The 17,157-nt window shown below is 40.7% G+C and overlaps 4 protein-coding genes across 11 annotated transcripts in view; 2 read left to right on the top strand and 2 right to left on the bottom strand.

Annotated features, from left to right (window-relative positions):
* Positions 1-156: 156 nt before the first annotated feature.
* On the bottom strand, positions 157-1,550 carry LOC135483118 (zinc finger HIT domain-containing protein 3-like). The gene is made up of 4 exons (XM_064763664.1): positions 1,297-1,550; positions 987-1,018; positions 662-742; positions 157-419 (listed from the first exon to the last, which is right to left on the bottom strand). Exons 1-4 carry the CDS (start codon positions 1,374-1,376, stop codon positions 169-171), a joined length of 444 nt encoding a protein of 147 aa, XP_064619734.1. The 5' UTR covers positions 1,377-1,550; the 3' UTR covers positions 157-168.
* LOC135483117 (cytochrome c oxidase subunit 6A2, mitochondrial-like) lies at positions 1,220-3,019 on the top strand. Its single transcript, XM_064763663.1, has 4 exons — positions 1,220-1,261; positions 1,650-1,773; positions 2,146-2,300; positions 2,594-3,019. Exons 1-4 carry the CDS (start codon positions 1,235-1,237, stop codon positions 2,675-2,677), a joined length of 390 nt encoding a protein of 129 aa, XP_064619733.1. The 5' UTR covers positions 1,220-1,234; the 3' UTR covers positions 2,678-3,019.
* Positions 3,020-5,220: 2,201 nt separating this feature from the next.
* LOC135483120 (uncharacterized) lies at positions 5,221-9,050 on the top strand. The gene is made up of 4 exons (XM_064763668.1): positions 5,221-6,757; positions 6,986-7,226; positions 7,422-7,544; positions 8,225-9,050. Exons 1-4 carry the CDS (start codon positions 5,645-5,647, stop codon positions 8,407-8,409), a joined length of 1,662 nt encoding a protein of 553 aa, XP_064619738.1. The 5' UTR covers positions 5,221-5,644; the 3' UTR covers positions 8,410-9,050.
* A 102-nt stretch (positions 9,051-9,152) lies between these two features.
* The window catches only part of LOC135483121 (casein kinase I-like), a 34,559-nt gene continuing 26,554 nt past the window's right edge, over positions 9,153-17,157 (bottom strand). For 4 of the 8 annotated variants that reach the window (XM_064763675.1, XM_064763672.1, XM_064763669.1 and 1 more), the window contains one exon: positions 9,153-15,068. In XM_064763675.1, coding sequence (XP_064619745.1) covers positions 15,011-15,068 — 58 coding nt within the window. In that variant the 3' untranslated portion in view covers positions 9,153-15,010. Of the gene's footprint in view, positions 16,105-17,157 lie in introns of all 8 variants that reach the window. The other 4 variants (XM_064763674.1, XM_064763670.1, XM_064763673.1 and 1 more) reach the window with 2 other exon arrangements.

Raw genomic sequence — 17,157 nt, forward strand, 5'->3', positions numbered from 1 at the left:
AACATGGATGGATCATGTTTATTCAACCTCGATTAGAAAAGGAGACGGAGGATATGGAGAACAACTGAGCCGTGCATTAGATGTTGACCATCATACACTCAATTCTGTAGCAATTAAGTCAAATGTAACCCAAATAATATAAAGCGAACACAAGTATATGGATTCAAATCATTTATTTACATCCATTGGCCTATCAGGTTCCACAACATTCAAACAAGCATCCACAAATTCAAGGAATATAGGTTCATGCATTGCTTTGTCAGTACTCGTGGTAGGATTTTCCGACTTGTCCAAATTCTGCATCAAAGTCCGCAGATGGGGATTCTGGAGGAGATGAAGAACTTCGTCAGATTGTCCCAACATTTTCAGCTTTTCTAATGATACCTGATCCGCTGTTGCATTTTCACCAAGGAGAAAATCTGAAATGACAAGACAACATTTTTACAATATTGTATCCTGACAAAAGACTATTGTATCTGAGACTATGACTGGGGTGGAAGGAAGGTGGACTCTCAGAAGGGCAACTTGAGCAGTATTGTACTTGTACCTGACTCAAGTTGCTGAGCCTGAACAAATGTACAACCCCAGTAAAATAACTTAAATCACAACCTTCAAAGTGTTGAAACACTGAGAAAATATATTCACAAACATTATGTCATACCTGAGACATTAGTTTGTGGTGTGGGCTTGTCTGTTTCCAATGCACTGACCGCTGTAATTTTTGGGATGCATGATTCTTTTTCTGCAAGATAAGCAAGAGGAATTAGACCATATCTAAAGAGTCAAAGTACAATCAGTTACCAAAGTATGAAGTGAAAAACTGTCAACTGAAATCAGAATCTCCTGAACATAAAATTTTGTCTGATGTTTATCAACAATTTGAGCTCTACATGTATTCTAATACTTAGTCTTTACTTGAGTGGTTGGTTTTAAAAGGTGCACTAATTGAAACAATGTCAATTTGTTTGCATGTGCCTGTTGCTTACCTTTATGTTCTTTATAACATCCCACTGAACAGCTAAAAATAGAGAGAAGATGAATCAGCCTATAGTCACCATCAACATTTTTAAGAGGATGCTGTGAGTGATGTTTATAACAGTACATATTTCATACAACCTGTAATGATCTCTTTCTGTCCTCAGAATATAATGAAGATCACTCAAGTGCATCCAGTCAGTGCATGTCAAGGCTCCAGCTGCCTGCCTTGCAAGCATCATCATTGAATCATGGACGGATGGATAGCTCTGATAGTACTAATGACGTACGAATGTAAAAACCTAATAAAATGTAACTTACTACTTCAGTAAACATACTGGGCATTTGTATTTGTGTAAAGTCTCCAGGCAGACTTCACATTTTGACTTGTTTGAGATCATTGTGATTGCTTAATAGTTTGGGGTAGAGAAATAGAAACCACGTTTTCAACTGTTTTTGTTAATGCGGAAGTGACCGAACAACACCCAAATTGTATCAATCCGTTAAAAGTATAAATAATGTCCATTTGTTGCTGAACACCTCTCAAAACTTTGTAAGCTGTATTATAATATACATTGTTTTTGTAGGCAAGAACTGAAAGCCACAATAGGCCCAGTTTTGATAGAATTCTCAATTAAAGTTGCTGTTGTATTATTGCGCTGAACTATTTTCAGTATGAAACAAGTCTGCAGACCAAAATGGCTTCGTTGTTGATGAACACGGTCCGTCGCCAAATTCTGGCAAATACACGCAAATATGCCACCTCAGAATCAGCTTCGATACATGGAGACCACGGTGGTACGTATTAAGTTATGAAAAACAGCGATATGGGTGTTTTGATGTCACAAGAAGTGAACATTACATGAAAATATGAACCCAAAATTTGGACTGGTCAAGGTCAGAATCCTGTGTACTACAGTACATGTACATGTACTATGCGTCGTGTGTCGCCAATGCCATGAATGCAGCACTGAGAGTGTGTGTGATAGATAGGTGCCGAAGCAACTGATGATTGATGACGATTTTTGTGCATGCGTACACGTACATCTGTAGTTTATGTCTAGCCCTGGGCTTGGTCTGGTGCACAGGTCCCATCTGAACTATCTCAGTATCTGATATATAGGCTACTATTACTAACATGCTAAACCATCAAGCATCATTCCATTCTAGGTGCTGGTAAGATGTGGAAGATAATGAGTTTCGTCATTGCGCTCCCTGGAGTTGCCGTCTGCTACCTTAATATGTATGTGAAAGAAAAAGAACACTTGGCACATCATGAACGGCCAGAATTTGTACCATACGAACATCTAAGGAGGCGAACAAAGGTAATGCGAGGTCCCATTTTGCAGTATCTGCAGCCAGCTATTTTTTTCTCAGCTGATGTAAATTAATCAATTTCAGATGGCCTGGTAGAAAAGAATAGAATACAAGGCCTACCTGGTATAAAGTTCTTATCTAGAATTTTTAAACAATCCTTCATGCCAAAATCTTACCTTGTCCTAGCTTGGTTGTCATGTAATCTTACTCTAGTCCGGTCCCAGTAATGACAGGTCATCTTTTTCCATCTACATGTACGTCTTCGACTTATCAAGCTGTTTATTTTTACATTCTATTTCAGCCTTTCCCATGGGGAGATGGAAACCACAGCCTATTTCACAACAAGGAAGTCAACGCTCTTCCAGAAGGCTATGAAGATGACTAGAGGACTATACATTCTAGTTTAATTAAATTGTGAATATTTGTTGACATATGTGTGTTTTAGAAGGAACTTTCACTCAGTTCATCCATTTTAGATTTAAGAGAAAACTACCCAAGACTTGATTTACCAGAAACTTGCAGCGAAGATTTTTGAAGTGAAACTGCTACACATCCAGAAAATAACGATTTCGAGCGTTAAACCGTTTAAAGCAATGATGGTATTTTAAGTGAAATGCAGTTTATCCTCAAAATTGTATCCTCCATGCTCCATCAATTAACACTGATACATGTATGTAAATTAGGAAATTTGGTTTTGTGTTTTGGAAAATAAATTAATGACATGATTTATCTTCTTCACCTGTCTTTACTAGGCTTGCAAGGATGTTGCTAACCTCTTTGCAGACGCACATTTTATCCTCCATTGAGATGGAAATTACCAATGTGGCTGCCACTATAACTTAACACCTACCTCAGTTTCACAAAATGGTTGAGTTTCACCAATTCTCCTGTTAATGACCTTTCCTGCCAAGTGATAGTTTCCTCAAAGTCTTAGTGGATTTTGAGAATGATATGCCCCCTACTACCAGTTGTAGGCCATGGTGCCCAAAAATGACCCTGATCAGATGTGAGGATAATCATTGCCAATCATTACAAATTCGTCTCAACCATGCAGAAGAGTCACATCCATGAAGAAGAATGCGTTTTGATTGCACTTGTCAGAAATGACCTCTCCACAATCGAAATAATATAATCTTTCTTCCCTGGACTTTCTCTCCCTGGGGTCTAATATCCCTTTTACACCGAGATATTATGTCTCTGTAAGAGGTAAGGTTGTGACATGCACAGTTTTGGCCTATGGTGTGCTTTGACGAAGACAATGATTGTGACAGTTAAAAGCTCTGCCAAGGTGTTATAAGTTAATGTCTCCTGTCATGGTCTTATTCAGTTGGGATCAAGCTTTATGTTTATATAATGAATCTTTTCTTCACTGGACTTTCTCTCCCTGGGGTCTAATATCCTTTCCACACCGTAACCCGATGTCCGTCTCTGAATGGCATGCACAGTTTTTGCCTGTGTGGTGTGCTTTGATTGAATGTGACTTGTGACAAGATGTTGATGATGGAGACGACAGTTGTGACTAAATTGATGACCCAGTAGTGGATGGATGTCTCAGGCTGGAATCCAAGATGGTGATCGAAGCTTTGGCCTTGGGCCAGATGTACATGTATGTGATTGAGACTAACCAGGGTGTGACCAACGATCTATCACAACATTGACATTGGACGTTCGTGATGGGAGACACGAGCTGGTTGTGACAATAGTTTTTATATAGGATCAGATCAGAGAATGGTGATTCTAGTTGTGATACTTGCACTATCTTCGATGGGAAAGGAGCTAGTTATAAAAACAGTTTTTATCTTGGATGGGACCTGTCTGTTTTGGTTAGACAAGAGCTAGTTGTGACATCAGTTGTGACCTTGGACGGGATGATGTATTGTAAACAAAAGTTTCGGTAACAGTAGTCATGGGGTCCAAAGGTTTGTAGGCTTGCGAGCAGGTAACAGTTAAGTCTAGCACCCTCTGAGACAATGCAGAGTGGGTCAGAGGCAACTGTTCAATTACACTCCTAAACAATGACGGGGAGCAAACGCATGTCTCTCCTCGTTGTTTCTGTCCTCTCTATCAACTCCAGTCACTGTAGGATGGTGCGTTCAATATGACGAACGATATTGTCATTCATGGACTTCCGAGTAGCTCTATATCGTTTACTTTGGATTGCCGTATGCTAATGCCACAAATCCTGACCAAATATAAACCAAGATTTGATCCGATTTACCACGGGCCGCCGACGTTCATGCTACTGTTTGGATTAGTGATAAAGAAGACAAGCCACAACGGAATCTGGCTCCCTTTTCCGCTAGCTGGCCAAGGAGGGAAGCAAATTTGTCCAGCAAAAAATGCTGGGAAGACAAGGTTGTGACTTTGTCCAGCACGTCACCATTACTCCAAGCAATTGCTTCTCGAAACTCAAGACAATCTGCTTATACAATAATTTAAACAGCTATAGACCATAGATTGTTATACTGTTCTGAAATGATAAAACGGATGGATCCATAACTTGTCTCTGGAGGTATGCCTTACCGTCAATGGGAGAGACCAGACAAGGTTGTGACCAACGACCGACGCGACGGAGACAGATATTTAACGGTGTGATCTACTCCTCACCTTTGGCACAATATATGGGTTTGAGACAACAAGCGAAGACAAACAACTCATAAAGCGTCCTTGAGATATCGTGAATACACTCCCGATCGGATTAGTAATTGATGAATTACATTGGTAATATGGCACTTGTTTACCTACAAATATTATTCATGATGATTTCAGCCAAATCTATTTGCTTTTCTGTTGTGTACCATGCTCTAGTCTAAAAGTCTTATGTTTGGCTATCTATTTTATGAAGTTTAGGTACGAAGAATATATTCTATGTATTGGCTTAGATTAGTTGCTAGGGAAGGCACAGTAGGCCTAGCGACGTGGCCAGTATGCGGTTTGTCAAACCGCGGTGTGCACTTCGAAGTGGATATTTTCAGGCATTGGAGTTGATATTTCACCCTACAATGTGTCCTCCTTGAAGATTTGTCCGCTCGGATATATATGACACTCTACTATACAGTAAGTCACAACTATTGCGTTGACTGATTACGAAGACAGACTGAGTGAGCCGAAACTGAAAGACAGCTCACTCCGTCCGGGGTTGTCAAAAGATCTCATCATCATCATACTTTATATTCAGATTCGTCGACAGAAAAAGACTTGGGGATTGATCACTCACGTTTGATAAAACGGCGACCAATATTATATCCGGCGACGTCTTAGGCTGGCTCGACCCCTGGACGCTCATCCTGAGTTGTGCAAATTTACAGTAGGTTGCAGACTATTCTATTCCTTTGGTCCGATTTTCACAACCATGCCGCCGTCCGAGGGATCTCCGGAGTCAGTAGGTCCCCTTCTCAGAGCCCACCGTGCCCATCCCTTCTCATTGGAGCGCATCCGCCGAAAAGTCCTCCTCCGTCTACATGTTCTGGACAAATACGTCATGCAAATGACGGACAAATGGTTGAAAAACCGCGTCGCGGCTGAGGTACATTCTCTTCTCAAAGACGAACTGGCCGAATTCATCACCACCCTTCTCAACAGAGTTGGCGCAAAAGGCTTCGGGACAATCGCTGAGTGTCGAAATGCTCTGGAGCACAACAAATCTAGCAGGCGACTCCGAGACCAGAAGGAATTCGCGTTGCTGCTCAGGATGTGCGAGTCTGTGGATGTATTTGATGTCTTCACAGAAAAGTGTCAGAAGACTCTGTTCGTCGAATACAATGAAAGACTGAACAAGTATTGCCAAAGCTTTTTCTCTGATGCTGGTAATCATGACCTGTCGTCTGTTCAATGCTACGAACGTCTGCTGACGGACAAACAGAAGGAGATTGAAGACATATTGAAATCCATGGAGAAGGTCGTTGGACAGTATGCAGCATACAAAAAGACATTCGGTGACTTCCTAAAACATTATGAGGACATCTTGTCATTGATGGAAGAATTTTCTCGACTGGTAATAGAAATAGGGGAGCCGATGAAGGAATGGGTGTTCCTAGATCGGGATTATCCACGAAAGCTTATGATTGAAATTGGGGAGTTGACAAACGCACGGGAAAACATCGGAGATGAGGCGAAGAAGATACAAAACGATTTAGAATTCACTGAGAGGAAAATCAATCGAAGAGTTTGGCAACGGAGAAATTTTGAGGAGTTTATTCAAGAACAGAGGTTTCGATTTCGAAGCACGAAACATCGGGGGGTTGCCACAGCGAACAACCAGGTTAAGACGGAGCAGATTTACCAGGCCAGGAAGAAGCAGTTGGCGGAGCTTACGGCCCGTCTGGAGACCAGGCGACATTCTCCACGCGCGTACGACAAGCTGGCGGCAAAACATCGGACACTAGAAGCAGACGTTCGCGTGCTGGAAGAGAAGGTTGTCTCGATAAAGAAACAGAGACAGGACCTGTATGAGGAAATGGAAAAGGTAAGGGTTTAGAAACATATCATTTTGCAAAACTGACGTCTTGTCCCGTTGTCTTCTGTCTTAGAGACCGATTGACAACCAGGTTTGGGCAATTGGGTCAGTTGTCAGAAATGGAGGACGAAAACGTGTCACATCCGCCCAAAGTCTTGTTTGTCGGTTTGTCACAGACTGAGGACGAAAACATCTGTCTCGTTCTCCTAAACGTCATGTTGTCTCTATCTCTCCAAGCTTACAAAAGACCTTCACCAGAACCAACTCAAGTTTGAAAAGATGTTACAAGTTGAGGAGAAGCTGATGTTGCGCCGAAACAAGGAGAAACGGGTGATCAAGGAGACAAGGGACAAGGTCAGGGGACTGGATGAGAAGATTGCGGCCCTGAAGAGGATAAGGGACATTAAGCTCCACCCAGACACAGTCAGGAAGATCAGGTTACATGGGTACCATGCTGGGGGCATGGATCACATTGAAGGTGGGTGAATTGATACATTTTCTTGATACATCAGCCTTGAAAAGGGGTCTTCTGTGGAAGTCGGTAACATACGAACTTGAAGGTATGCGCTTTACAATAACAGAGACATGAGCAATTTTGGTCATTCATGCTTTCATTTTTTTCGAATATATAGCTTACCCATCACTTTTAATGAACTGAATGATTGTTTTTCAGAGCCGATTGATACCGCGTTCAGACTTGTTGCTCGCAACATTGGCAAGAACTGGTCTGATCTCTACATGAAGCTTCCCTTTGACCCTGATAGAGACTATTGCACCAGGAACGAGGATCTCAGAGGCATGTTTCAAAGCTCAGCTTGCATTTTCTCTCTCAGCACTCTCATTGACCCTTTGCTTCTTAGCACTGACGGGGCCTGGGATAGTTGCACGTCCTGAGGGCTGTCACAGGTTTCCTTGAAATGTCTTAGGTGGTTGGATGTTCCAACAGAGCCGTAGTACTGGATGTGTCCTTGCCGGATCTGGGGTGGTTAGATGTCCCAACAGAGCCATGATCCTGGGTGTTCTTGCAGGACCTGGGTTGGTTGGATGCCGCAGCATATAGCCGAAGTGCTGGGTGTCCTTGCAGGATCTGGGTGGTTGAGTGTCTCGACAGGGTTGTGATGCAGGTTGTCCTTGCAGGGTGTGGGGTGGCTGGGTGTCTTACAAAACCGTGGTGCTGTGCGTCCTTGTGGACTCTGGGGTGGTTGGATGTCCCGAAGGGTCTCTGATCCTGGGTGTCCTTACTGGACTCTGAGATGGTTGGATATCCCGACCATGCTATGATATTGGGTGTCCTTGCAGGATCTGGGCTGATTGGATATCCCAACTGAGCAATAATGCTTGTTGTCCTTGCACGATCTGGGATGCTTGGATGCCACAGATGGGATTGTGACCACTACCACCATCCTAGCCTTCTCAGGACACACACGATCTCAGCTCATTGATGGTAGTAATACATAAATCCATTTCTCATTTTAGTCATCGACTTGAACAACCAACGTCTAGATTGTGACATCAAGGAGAGTGTTATCAAGTCCCTGCAGAAGTGGCATCGTCTAAGTCACACAGCCACCCTGGGCCAGTTGGTCTATACATTAAAACGGATCAAGAGACCAGACATTGTGAATTCACTGCAGCAGAAAGTCATGGTCGCATCAGCTTGAGGACAGCAGTGTCATACGGATTTATATACCGTGGCCCCATGTTGTATCAAATGACTTTTGCCAATGAGACAGTACTGGTCTGGCTCCTCTAACGTATTGGATCGATGCCCATTTTAAAGGACTAATGAGACAGATGTACTCTGAATTCTGTCCTCACTCAAGGCAAATCAGGTCTCTTGTCTTCCTGGATGAGATAGTACTGGTATTCTACTTGATTGTGACGGACTCGTAACGATGTGGCAGTGTCAATTTGTAGCTTAGGCAGTCAACTTGAGCCAGTTTGTCTGAACATTGAAACAGATCAAGAGACCAGAACTTGTGAATATGCATCAGAAGGCCATTGTTGCATCTACTGAGGACAGGTGCCTGTGCCAATGGTCTCAACATTATAGTGGTTTAGGATATTGGATATAACGAATACACTGTGGCAGGTCATGGTGAACTCGGCTCGACGATCGTTCCAGTGCCAGTGGTAGTAGTAGTAGTCCAGGGAATGACAAATGTTGGGGGGGAAGGGGGAAGGGGGATTGGTAATTGGTAATAAATTCAGTAGGTAGATCCTGAAGTGTGGTCAACGAGAAACATGAGGCAGATGATGTTCACTTGGTCAGGAGTTGCCACATCTTTCAAGCTGACCACATACATGTATGCATTGTATTGGTCCACTTTACAGTCTTCCACAATCTTTACGACTGGCTGTTTCTTCTTAGCTGAACGTAGAAAATATATAACAAATGCACAAATCATTTGCAATAAATCAATTTTTATTTATAAAGACCACAGCAGTGCTAACTTGAACAAATAATCCAGTCTTCATGTCGTACAGTGGATTTAAACTTCATGTACCCCCCTCCGATGATTGGGGGACATTCACATTTTAATAAATACATGATTCCCAAATACGCACGAGTTGAGTTCGCCATACACGGGCATCCAAATGAGTGAAATTTATGAAACTATCAATTCTTAGCTGGTACCCTCTCCTCAAAGTTTGACACCTTATCACCTTGATATAAATTCTTAAGGGTCAAGCAAAGACATCTGCTCACCACTTTTGAAGAAAGCATACACAAGTCATTAATACCACATCCCAAGGATACGTTTGACACTCAAACAACCCCTCAGGGGGGGGGGGGGGGGGGACAAGCTATGAACTGATATTTGCATTGTCACCTGGTGTGCGACATATTGAAGGAAACTCAGGTTGAACCTGTATATTTAGTCCCCACAATTCAAGCAGGGCATCTTGTAGATTGGTTCCCTATAGTCACGCTAGAAGGCTAATCAGACTGATCAATCTTCTTATACTCCCTCCAGAGTGATATACTTCTCTTGGCTGAAAGTTATGCCAAAGTCACCAGGCAGTACAGATCGTTCCACAGGTCCTCTAGCGAGACAACAAGGAATCAATCAAGGTCTCAAGGAATATTAAGCCTATCACCCCAACTGACACAAATGTTATAGGTGGATTTAGTATATACGACAACTGTGGCATTACTTCAGTCAAGTTACTTTGGCCCTTGAATTTATTAACAGCTTGAATACCTTGACATTAATTCTCAATCTGATTTGAAGGTTTCCTCATCATTTTGGCTCGACTAAAGAATTCACTGCCACTTCCTTTGTTTATTGATGAATGTCTCATTTTGCCAATCAACACAAGGCTGAGGAACCTTTTTTTGGTGAAATGGCAGTGAACTGTCAAGTCGCTCGAAAAGTTAACAAATTCACTCAAATTTCCCTTTAAGTCGCTACAGCCTTGGCAGGAAGATTGTGACCGTCTTCCAAACACTCAAATATCCAAATGAGATAATTCAACAGTCTTGGGAAATGGACACTTCTCAGAGTAACAGAATCAAGATTAAAATTACATACCATTTCATGCAAGGAAATGGCTCTTTGCTAATTTTCCATAGATCATTAACATATACATAGAGTAAACGCATACAAGTGCCCACTTCACAAAACAAGTCAACTGCATTTAGCAATCAATGCCATCTCATCTTCATATCAAATGAATTTTGGACTGCTTTGCTCCATTGACAGCTGTCCTTGATTCAGAGAACTGTATTTGATTCATGTCAAAGGTAGTGAATGTTAAAACGAATTCACCAAGACTTGGTGAGCTTTATGGATTACTGACAACATCTTGTTCACAATTTTGAATCTTTACGCATACACACATGCAGTACCACATTGTATCTGATAAGGATATAGGCCCCAGGAAGCAATGCCACGAATTCTACATTCTTTGCAGTCTCAATAGACAATTACACATGAAGTCAAAGATACAAGCATCAGAGTCAAAACCAGGGATCCAGTGAGAAGACGGAAAAGCAGGGATTAAAATTGATGTATCTTGTCAGGGATCCACTGCTGCAGTCATCAGTCTGGAAGGTGATGGCAATCCATCCACTCTATTTGGATCGGTTCGATTTGAGTCAGACAGTCGGACATTATTGAATGGGGATAGTGATCTGTTGCCTTTTCATTGGGTCCCTGATTTGGCTGGCAGTGTCAATTGCAGTTACATTGTAAATTCTGTTAACCTTCACAAAATTGTTGAGAGTCATTCACACACTCAGACAATGAAGAGCCAAACATATGTCGACAAGGCCATTCTGCTTCAAATGCCTGTGATTTTCTAAAGGGAACTGCTGCATAAATACTGAATTGCGGCAAATGTGAATATTTTCGCAATAGACACCCGACTTCGGTGGCTACAAGTGTGTACCAAACACTTTATGTATGGTCGATTCAATCATCCATTATCACTCCAATGTCTGTCCGCCCTTCGTAGTCAGTTTATATCGTATATCCAAGATTCCTCCAAGAGGCCAATAATTTTGACACAAGTACGGACAGACGTCACTTAAAATATATCTTTCCATTCTTAAGATTTGATCGACATCACAACGTAAGTGAAGCTGCTCTGTTTCCACATTTTGAAGAACAGTGTGCAGACTAAGATTAACTATGTACTAGATACTCTGCGCCTTAAATTACAAATGCCAACTGGCCTTTATGACACATGACTACGGGCCACTGGTCATCAAAACAAAATGTAAGCTTATGAATGAAGCGTATTTACACAATGACATATATAAATGGCTGATTTTTATGAAGGCGCAAAATCTAGATTAAATCACTATATTCCCATTTTGCCGCAGATCATCTTGGTAAATATTTACAATACGAACTGAAAAGATACTAAGAGAACTATGTTTCTAGGATAAGAGTTGGATTGTACCCAAGAGGATAGAACTAGCAGCAAACAACTATAATGAGGCAAGAGTATGGGAAATTCTCTTGATTAAAATGAATCATTGATAAAACTTTGGTAATTTCAAGCATTTTAAAACAAAATTAGAAAGAGGATAATCATAACTGTAAGATTAGATTGAACCTGGGACATCAAAAAGGCCACGAATTACAGTTTTTGGTCCATAACACAGACAGACAACAAACCTTTGTCCCATTTTTTGCACAGAATAATCACACGGTAGTTTTATTCAACAGATCTCAGAACTCTTTGAAAAAAATCTAGTTGTTGAAATACCTTACAAGAAGCAATTAAACACACCTTTAAAAAACAAATGTCCGATCTTTTTGGTCTTTCTATTTCCGTGAAATAGTGTAATTTTTACTTGGAAATCAACATGATACAAACATCTATTCCATTGTATTTGAAATATGTCGACTTTCAACCGATAGCAAGAATTCACCCACATGTTTGTTAAACATGTACAGTTGTATGGATGACAAAATATTAAGAACAATAACATAAATAAGGTACAGGCACATAGAGATAGATACTCATAAACAACGCACTCAATTTGATATTAGGAATGTTGCTGTTGACGAAGAATGCGGTCACATGACAGTCATGTGATCATCAGGCAGACGACAAGTCATGTGAACACTCATAGATCTACCAGAATCGTTGTTCTTGTGACTAGATGAACGACTCTTGATTCAAAATTTATGAGGACACTCGAAAACATCTCGGTGCACTTCCATACCAAAATAGATGGCCAGAGCTACGTAAATTTGAACTATTCCTCCCACTGGATAAAATCAAAGTTTACGTTTATTTTCAAAGTTAAACATCTGACACTTTGTCTACACTGAAACGGAAGCATATTGCCACCTCACAAACAAAACACATTCTAACCAATAAAATTTGACTTCAAATTAAGTCAAAAACAGTGCTTTGCCAGTGAATGAAATTTAAGCCTTATGAAACCAATGAATTATATCATTCAGATTTTGAAATTACAAGGGATGAACATGATGTAGTTGAACATCAATGTATTGTGGCGTCATGACGTAGATGAACGCTAAATGAATCATGACATGGATGAATTTCACATAATATACTGACCCAATTCCGGAGAGCCCACTTTAAGTAAATTTTTTTTGTGGATCGTCCATAAAGACAATTTGTGCCCATCTGTAAAATTGTGATGAAAGTTAATGCTCATTTTCAACTGTACAGCAGAAAAATTGAAAACAGACAGAAAGTGCTAGCAAAGCACATATAATTGGTTCAGTCGGACAAACTTAGCCACTGATTTAAGATGATTCTGTTAAGTAACCGACAAAAGTAGAACTGTCAACAGTTCCTAGTCACAATGGAAATCAATCACTGACATTTACGCTATATACATTAATCACTACATCATAAAGACTTAGCATCATATCGAACGATACAAAAGAGATCAAACTGACAACACGCGCTGCAAAGGCACTAGCCATGCCACTCACAGCGAGGGTTCCAGTTGTTTAGTTACATGAAAGCCATAAGACTCTATTCTGAGTACTCTTTGAGTTAGTTTTTTGGTCATGATCTGACCAAGTTCAAGACCGTCCCATTTATTGCAGCACCATCAAGGAGAACACATATTCTATGGAACAAACTTCTGATCTAGTTTTGGGATCACGCACAGCCGAGTTGATATCTGATTGTATCGGGAACATTGACAGACTTAATGGCAGACTTAAAGGACAACATGGGTATATGTGGCCAGGAGGATAATACCCCTGCTCACCCCTATGCACCGCCACATGTAGTGTCAAAGGACTGCATATCTCTATATAAGTGTTGCGAGGCGGCTTTGGACATGCCTTTTTCAAGGAGTACCAAGTACACTTCGCAGCTCAAGCTATTTCTAGGTCAAGACTCAAGCCCTATCACAGAAGTATGTTCCATAGAATACAGCAATATCACAAATGACATCATTCGTTACATGATAGTCTTATATTCCCTGACTACTGGCCACCTAGAGCTGCAAGTCTTGCATAGGTAGAGAGATAAACACAATAAGAACATTCTCCTCCCTCAAAACCTTCAACCTGTGTGAGTCCTAGACTAATGGCAACCAAGTGTCATGTTAAATTCGGTGCCTGACTTGACGAGTCTGGTATTACGGGAAACATCACCACTGATGACAATGTATCTTCTCCAAAGATGTATTTCTGTCATCACGGGACTTATTCAATGTTTTACACAGCCATTTTCAAGGGAATCCTTGCTCAAAATGCAGCAGCTGCTGAGAGCATCTATAAACTCAACACAGGAAGATGAGAGGGATTTAGTCCCATACCTCTTGACCTGGAATCAGCACTCTTGTCCCTTGTACAACATCACAATCCCATCAAGCGATCCAGGTTAAAGGCTTCAAGCAAAAGGAGCTCTTGTATGCAGTTTACAGGAGAAGGGCAAGAAAAACTGCCCATCTTCGACACGTTTTGGTTACCTGAAGAAATCTTTGGAAAAAGTACTGGCATTAACTTCAAAAAGAAACACTGATACACTAAAACCATTGTACCGGGTTGTGATTACCTAGTATTAAGCATAAAGCTATTCAAATTCAAAGTCAATTCTTCATTTCTCATTAACGGATTTGAAGGACAAATTCTAATATCTAAGGATGATGTTCAGAGGAAAGAAACAAATTCAAAAGATAGGAAAATATACATTAAAATGTCGCTACTGTACACACCATACCTTGGGTGTGGACTTCGGAAGTTTTTCAAACCGCACATCAGCGCCAATTTCAAATTCATCTTTGTTTTGAGTGGTATTTAAGATTGCTTTTTTCTTTTCTTTCCATGGCTCAACAAACTCTCTAGACAACTTTCTATTTCATGCACTGCTAGATGAATATGCAATCATTGGGTTGTAAAATAAGATGCAACAATCACCGATTAAGACACTCAAATGATGAAAATTACACATCAAATAGCAAATTATAAAAACAAATTTTGATATTTTCCCTCAGAATTTGACCAGCAAAGAAAATGAAAAGATTGTTTAGAAAACCAATCAAATCAAAACTCTGCTAAAAGAACATGAAGAAGACTTTGAAAATAAAACTCATGCAAAAACATGCATTTCTTCAGAGAAACCTGTCGACTATCGGTCAACAACGTCTGGTGTACAGATCTGCCTTCAAGGAAGCCAAGGAATGCGTTTCACGATCAAGATATGTCAGTCCAAAGTACCTTGGCTGCTCTCGTTCGAGAGGAGCATGTGTCGTTTTGATCCACGCCGGGACTTCAATGGGATAGAATCTTGAGCTTGGTCAGATGCCTCATATCATTTCTGTCGTTTTGATTTTTTTGGCTTTTTCTTCTTATAGGTGAAGCAGCAACACCTAGGCAAAGAGCACGATGGATTCGCCAATCAGACTTAAGTTTGTTCGTCTATTATTCATACATTTATAATAAGGTCTAAGACATGAAGAATGTGTATGGTTTTTGTTAGAGTTCGATGACATATCCCCTACCATAATCTTGCTCATATCCTTGAAACGGTGCTTCATTTGGGCCGACTTTTCAGCTCCACTCTCGCAATGTTTGGTGAGACAACTAATACATCCAGTTCAGTGTCCATTCCTTAAACTTGGGCAAAGGCCCAGCAGACTTATTTTTAAATCTGTTTTGCTTGAATCTATCTAAATCATCAGACTCTTGCGGTCAACCAAAAAATATTTAGCAAATGATGACGAACTCGACCAAAATCATACACACTCTTGGTCTCAGAAGCATGGAAGAGATGACGAAGTGCCGGTGCACTTCGACGACAGGAACGTGGTTCATCCATCATGGCAGTGACGAAACATATACACTGTACATGAAGTGCAGGCAACCAAAAATAAGATTATATAAAAAATGACTCAGTATTTACATACACATTATATTATCATCACACAATCACTGTGTTCTTTTTCTGATCACAAAAGTTTTTGGGCGTATTCTAAAACTGATGTGGCGATTTTGTCCGTTTTTATACCCTGACAGTGATTTTGTTTACAATCGGTGCAGGATGATGTGCGGGTGACCATTTGGAAGCATTGTATCACACTACACAAGCAAACATTTATCATAATGATACAAACGTAGATTTAATTTGATTATATTCGCTTCATTATCATTAACTACAGAATTACATGTGTTTTACCTCGACATGTTAAAACATATCTCATACAGAAATGACCACATGCCACTAAACGATATAAAGCGCATTTCTTATTGCTACGGAACAGAATATCCCACGTCAGTGTTAGAGTACTCCTAGTTCGAAACAGTGACAATTCCTGATTGATGTTCAAGGTCACATATTTCGGGGTATATTGCCGTGATTAAGTCTGTCTGCTCTTCTTTTTCTTGCGGCGACGGAAGAAACAGCACCTGGTAAGAGAAAGGATGCTAGGTTGTTGCGACAGCTTGGACAATGGGACGCTGTGGAAGGGAGAGGGGGAGTCTGATCCAGCATACAAACAGCCATTCTCGGAGATAACCCATTCTACACCAAGGGCTGCCTGAGATCATATCAACTACAGTTAGATTTGCAGATTTTAGATTTTAGATTTCTGCTCATAGATGTTAAAGCGTTTACTAAGAAGCGATGCATTATTCTTTTTATTTCGGTCACAAAGGAACAAAGACAACCATGAGCACAATTGATATTGTTTTCCTACTTGAAAAGAATGGTGAAATGTTTTACCAGAAGCAATTGACTATTAACAATTTGGCCTGCCACCATCTTTTAGATCAAAATCAAAATCAGATTACACTTGTATTCTGGTTCAAACTTGGGCTCCCCCATCCACAGTATGAAATATTAGTCAATTGGTTATAAGAAGCACATGACACATGCATTTATGGACTCAAAAATTCAATCAATGCAATGGAATGATGCAAAAATTGACTACACGCAACATATAATGCATAATGGCTTAGCAACGTGCATCAGATGATGAACAAAAATATATCGCGAAATAAATTGGGCAAATTCAAGGAGTACCGAAGTGTAGTGGAGGCTTGACATCGTAGTGGCCAATCAAACAAAACAAGGATGAATAGTCATCAATATTTCCATTTTTTCTGTGGGTCTGGCTGGGTATTGAGCTAAATTTTAAACTTGGTTGGGGGGAGGGGGGGACATTCACACCATGAACATGCAATAACCAAACCTTTAATCCTCACAGGTAATAGCCCCCAACCCCACTATGAAAACGGACCTCCCACTTTGAGGAGGTAACCATGGCCATGATCATTCGAAAGTTGGAGGAGGCCCCCCTACTATATAATCTGGGAGTCTCACCAGAGACAATAGAGAAGGCATTAACAAGTCACACGATGCATACAAACTTATTACACAAGTGCCATTTGTCAGACCAAGGGGGCAGGGAGTGGGTCACCAGCTACATGTATTTCAATGTTTCAGTCATATCTCATGTA

Source organism: Lineus longissimus, chromosome 2, assembly GCF_910592395.1.
Source record: "Lineus longissimus chromosome 2, tnLinLong1.2, whole genome shotgun sequence".
NCBI classification, from domain to species: Eukaryota; Metazoa; Nemertea; class Pilidiophora; order Heteronemertea; family Lineidae; genus Lineus; species Lineus longissimus.

Bases quoted from the DNA above. Each gene is read 5' to 3' on its own strand.
- LOC135483117 (XM_064763663.1), top strand. From the start codon at position 1,235: ATGGATAGCTCTGATAGTACTAATGAC. The intron at 1,262-1,649 runs GTACGAATGTAA...AACTATTTTCAG, and splicing joins GCTCTGATAGTACTAATGAC to TATGAAACAAGTCTGCAGAC. The intron at 1,774-2,145 runs GTACGTATTAAG...ATTCCATTCTAG, and splicing joins GATACATGGAGACCACGGTG to GTGCTGGTAAGATGTGGAAG.
- LOC135483118 (XM_064763664.1), bottom strand. From the start codon at position 1,376: ATGATCTCAAACAAGTCAAAATGTGAAGTCTGCCTGGAGACTTTACAC. The intron at 743-986 runs GTAAGCAACAGG...CTTATCTTGCAG, and splicing joins ATGTTATAAAGAACATAAAG to AAAAAGAATCATGCATCCCA. The intron at 420-661 runs GTATGACATAAT...TTGTCATTTCAG, and splicing joins ACCACAAACTAATGTCTCAG to ATTTTCTCCTTGGTGAAAAT.
- LOC135483120 (XM_064763668.1), top strand. From the start codon at position 5,645: ATGCCGCCGTCCGAGGGATCTCCGGAGTCAGTAGGTCCCCTTCTCAGA. The intron at 7,227-7,421 runs GTGGGTGAATTG...ATTGTTTTTCAG, and splicing joins GGGCATGGATCACATTGAAG to AGCCGATTGATACCGCGTTC. The intron at 7,545-8,224 runs GCATGTTTCAAA...TTCTCATTTTAG, and splicing joins CAGGAACGAGGATCTCAGAG to TCATCGACTTGAACAACCAA.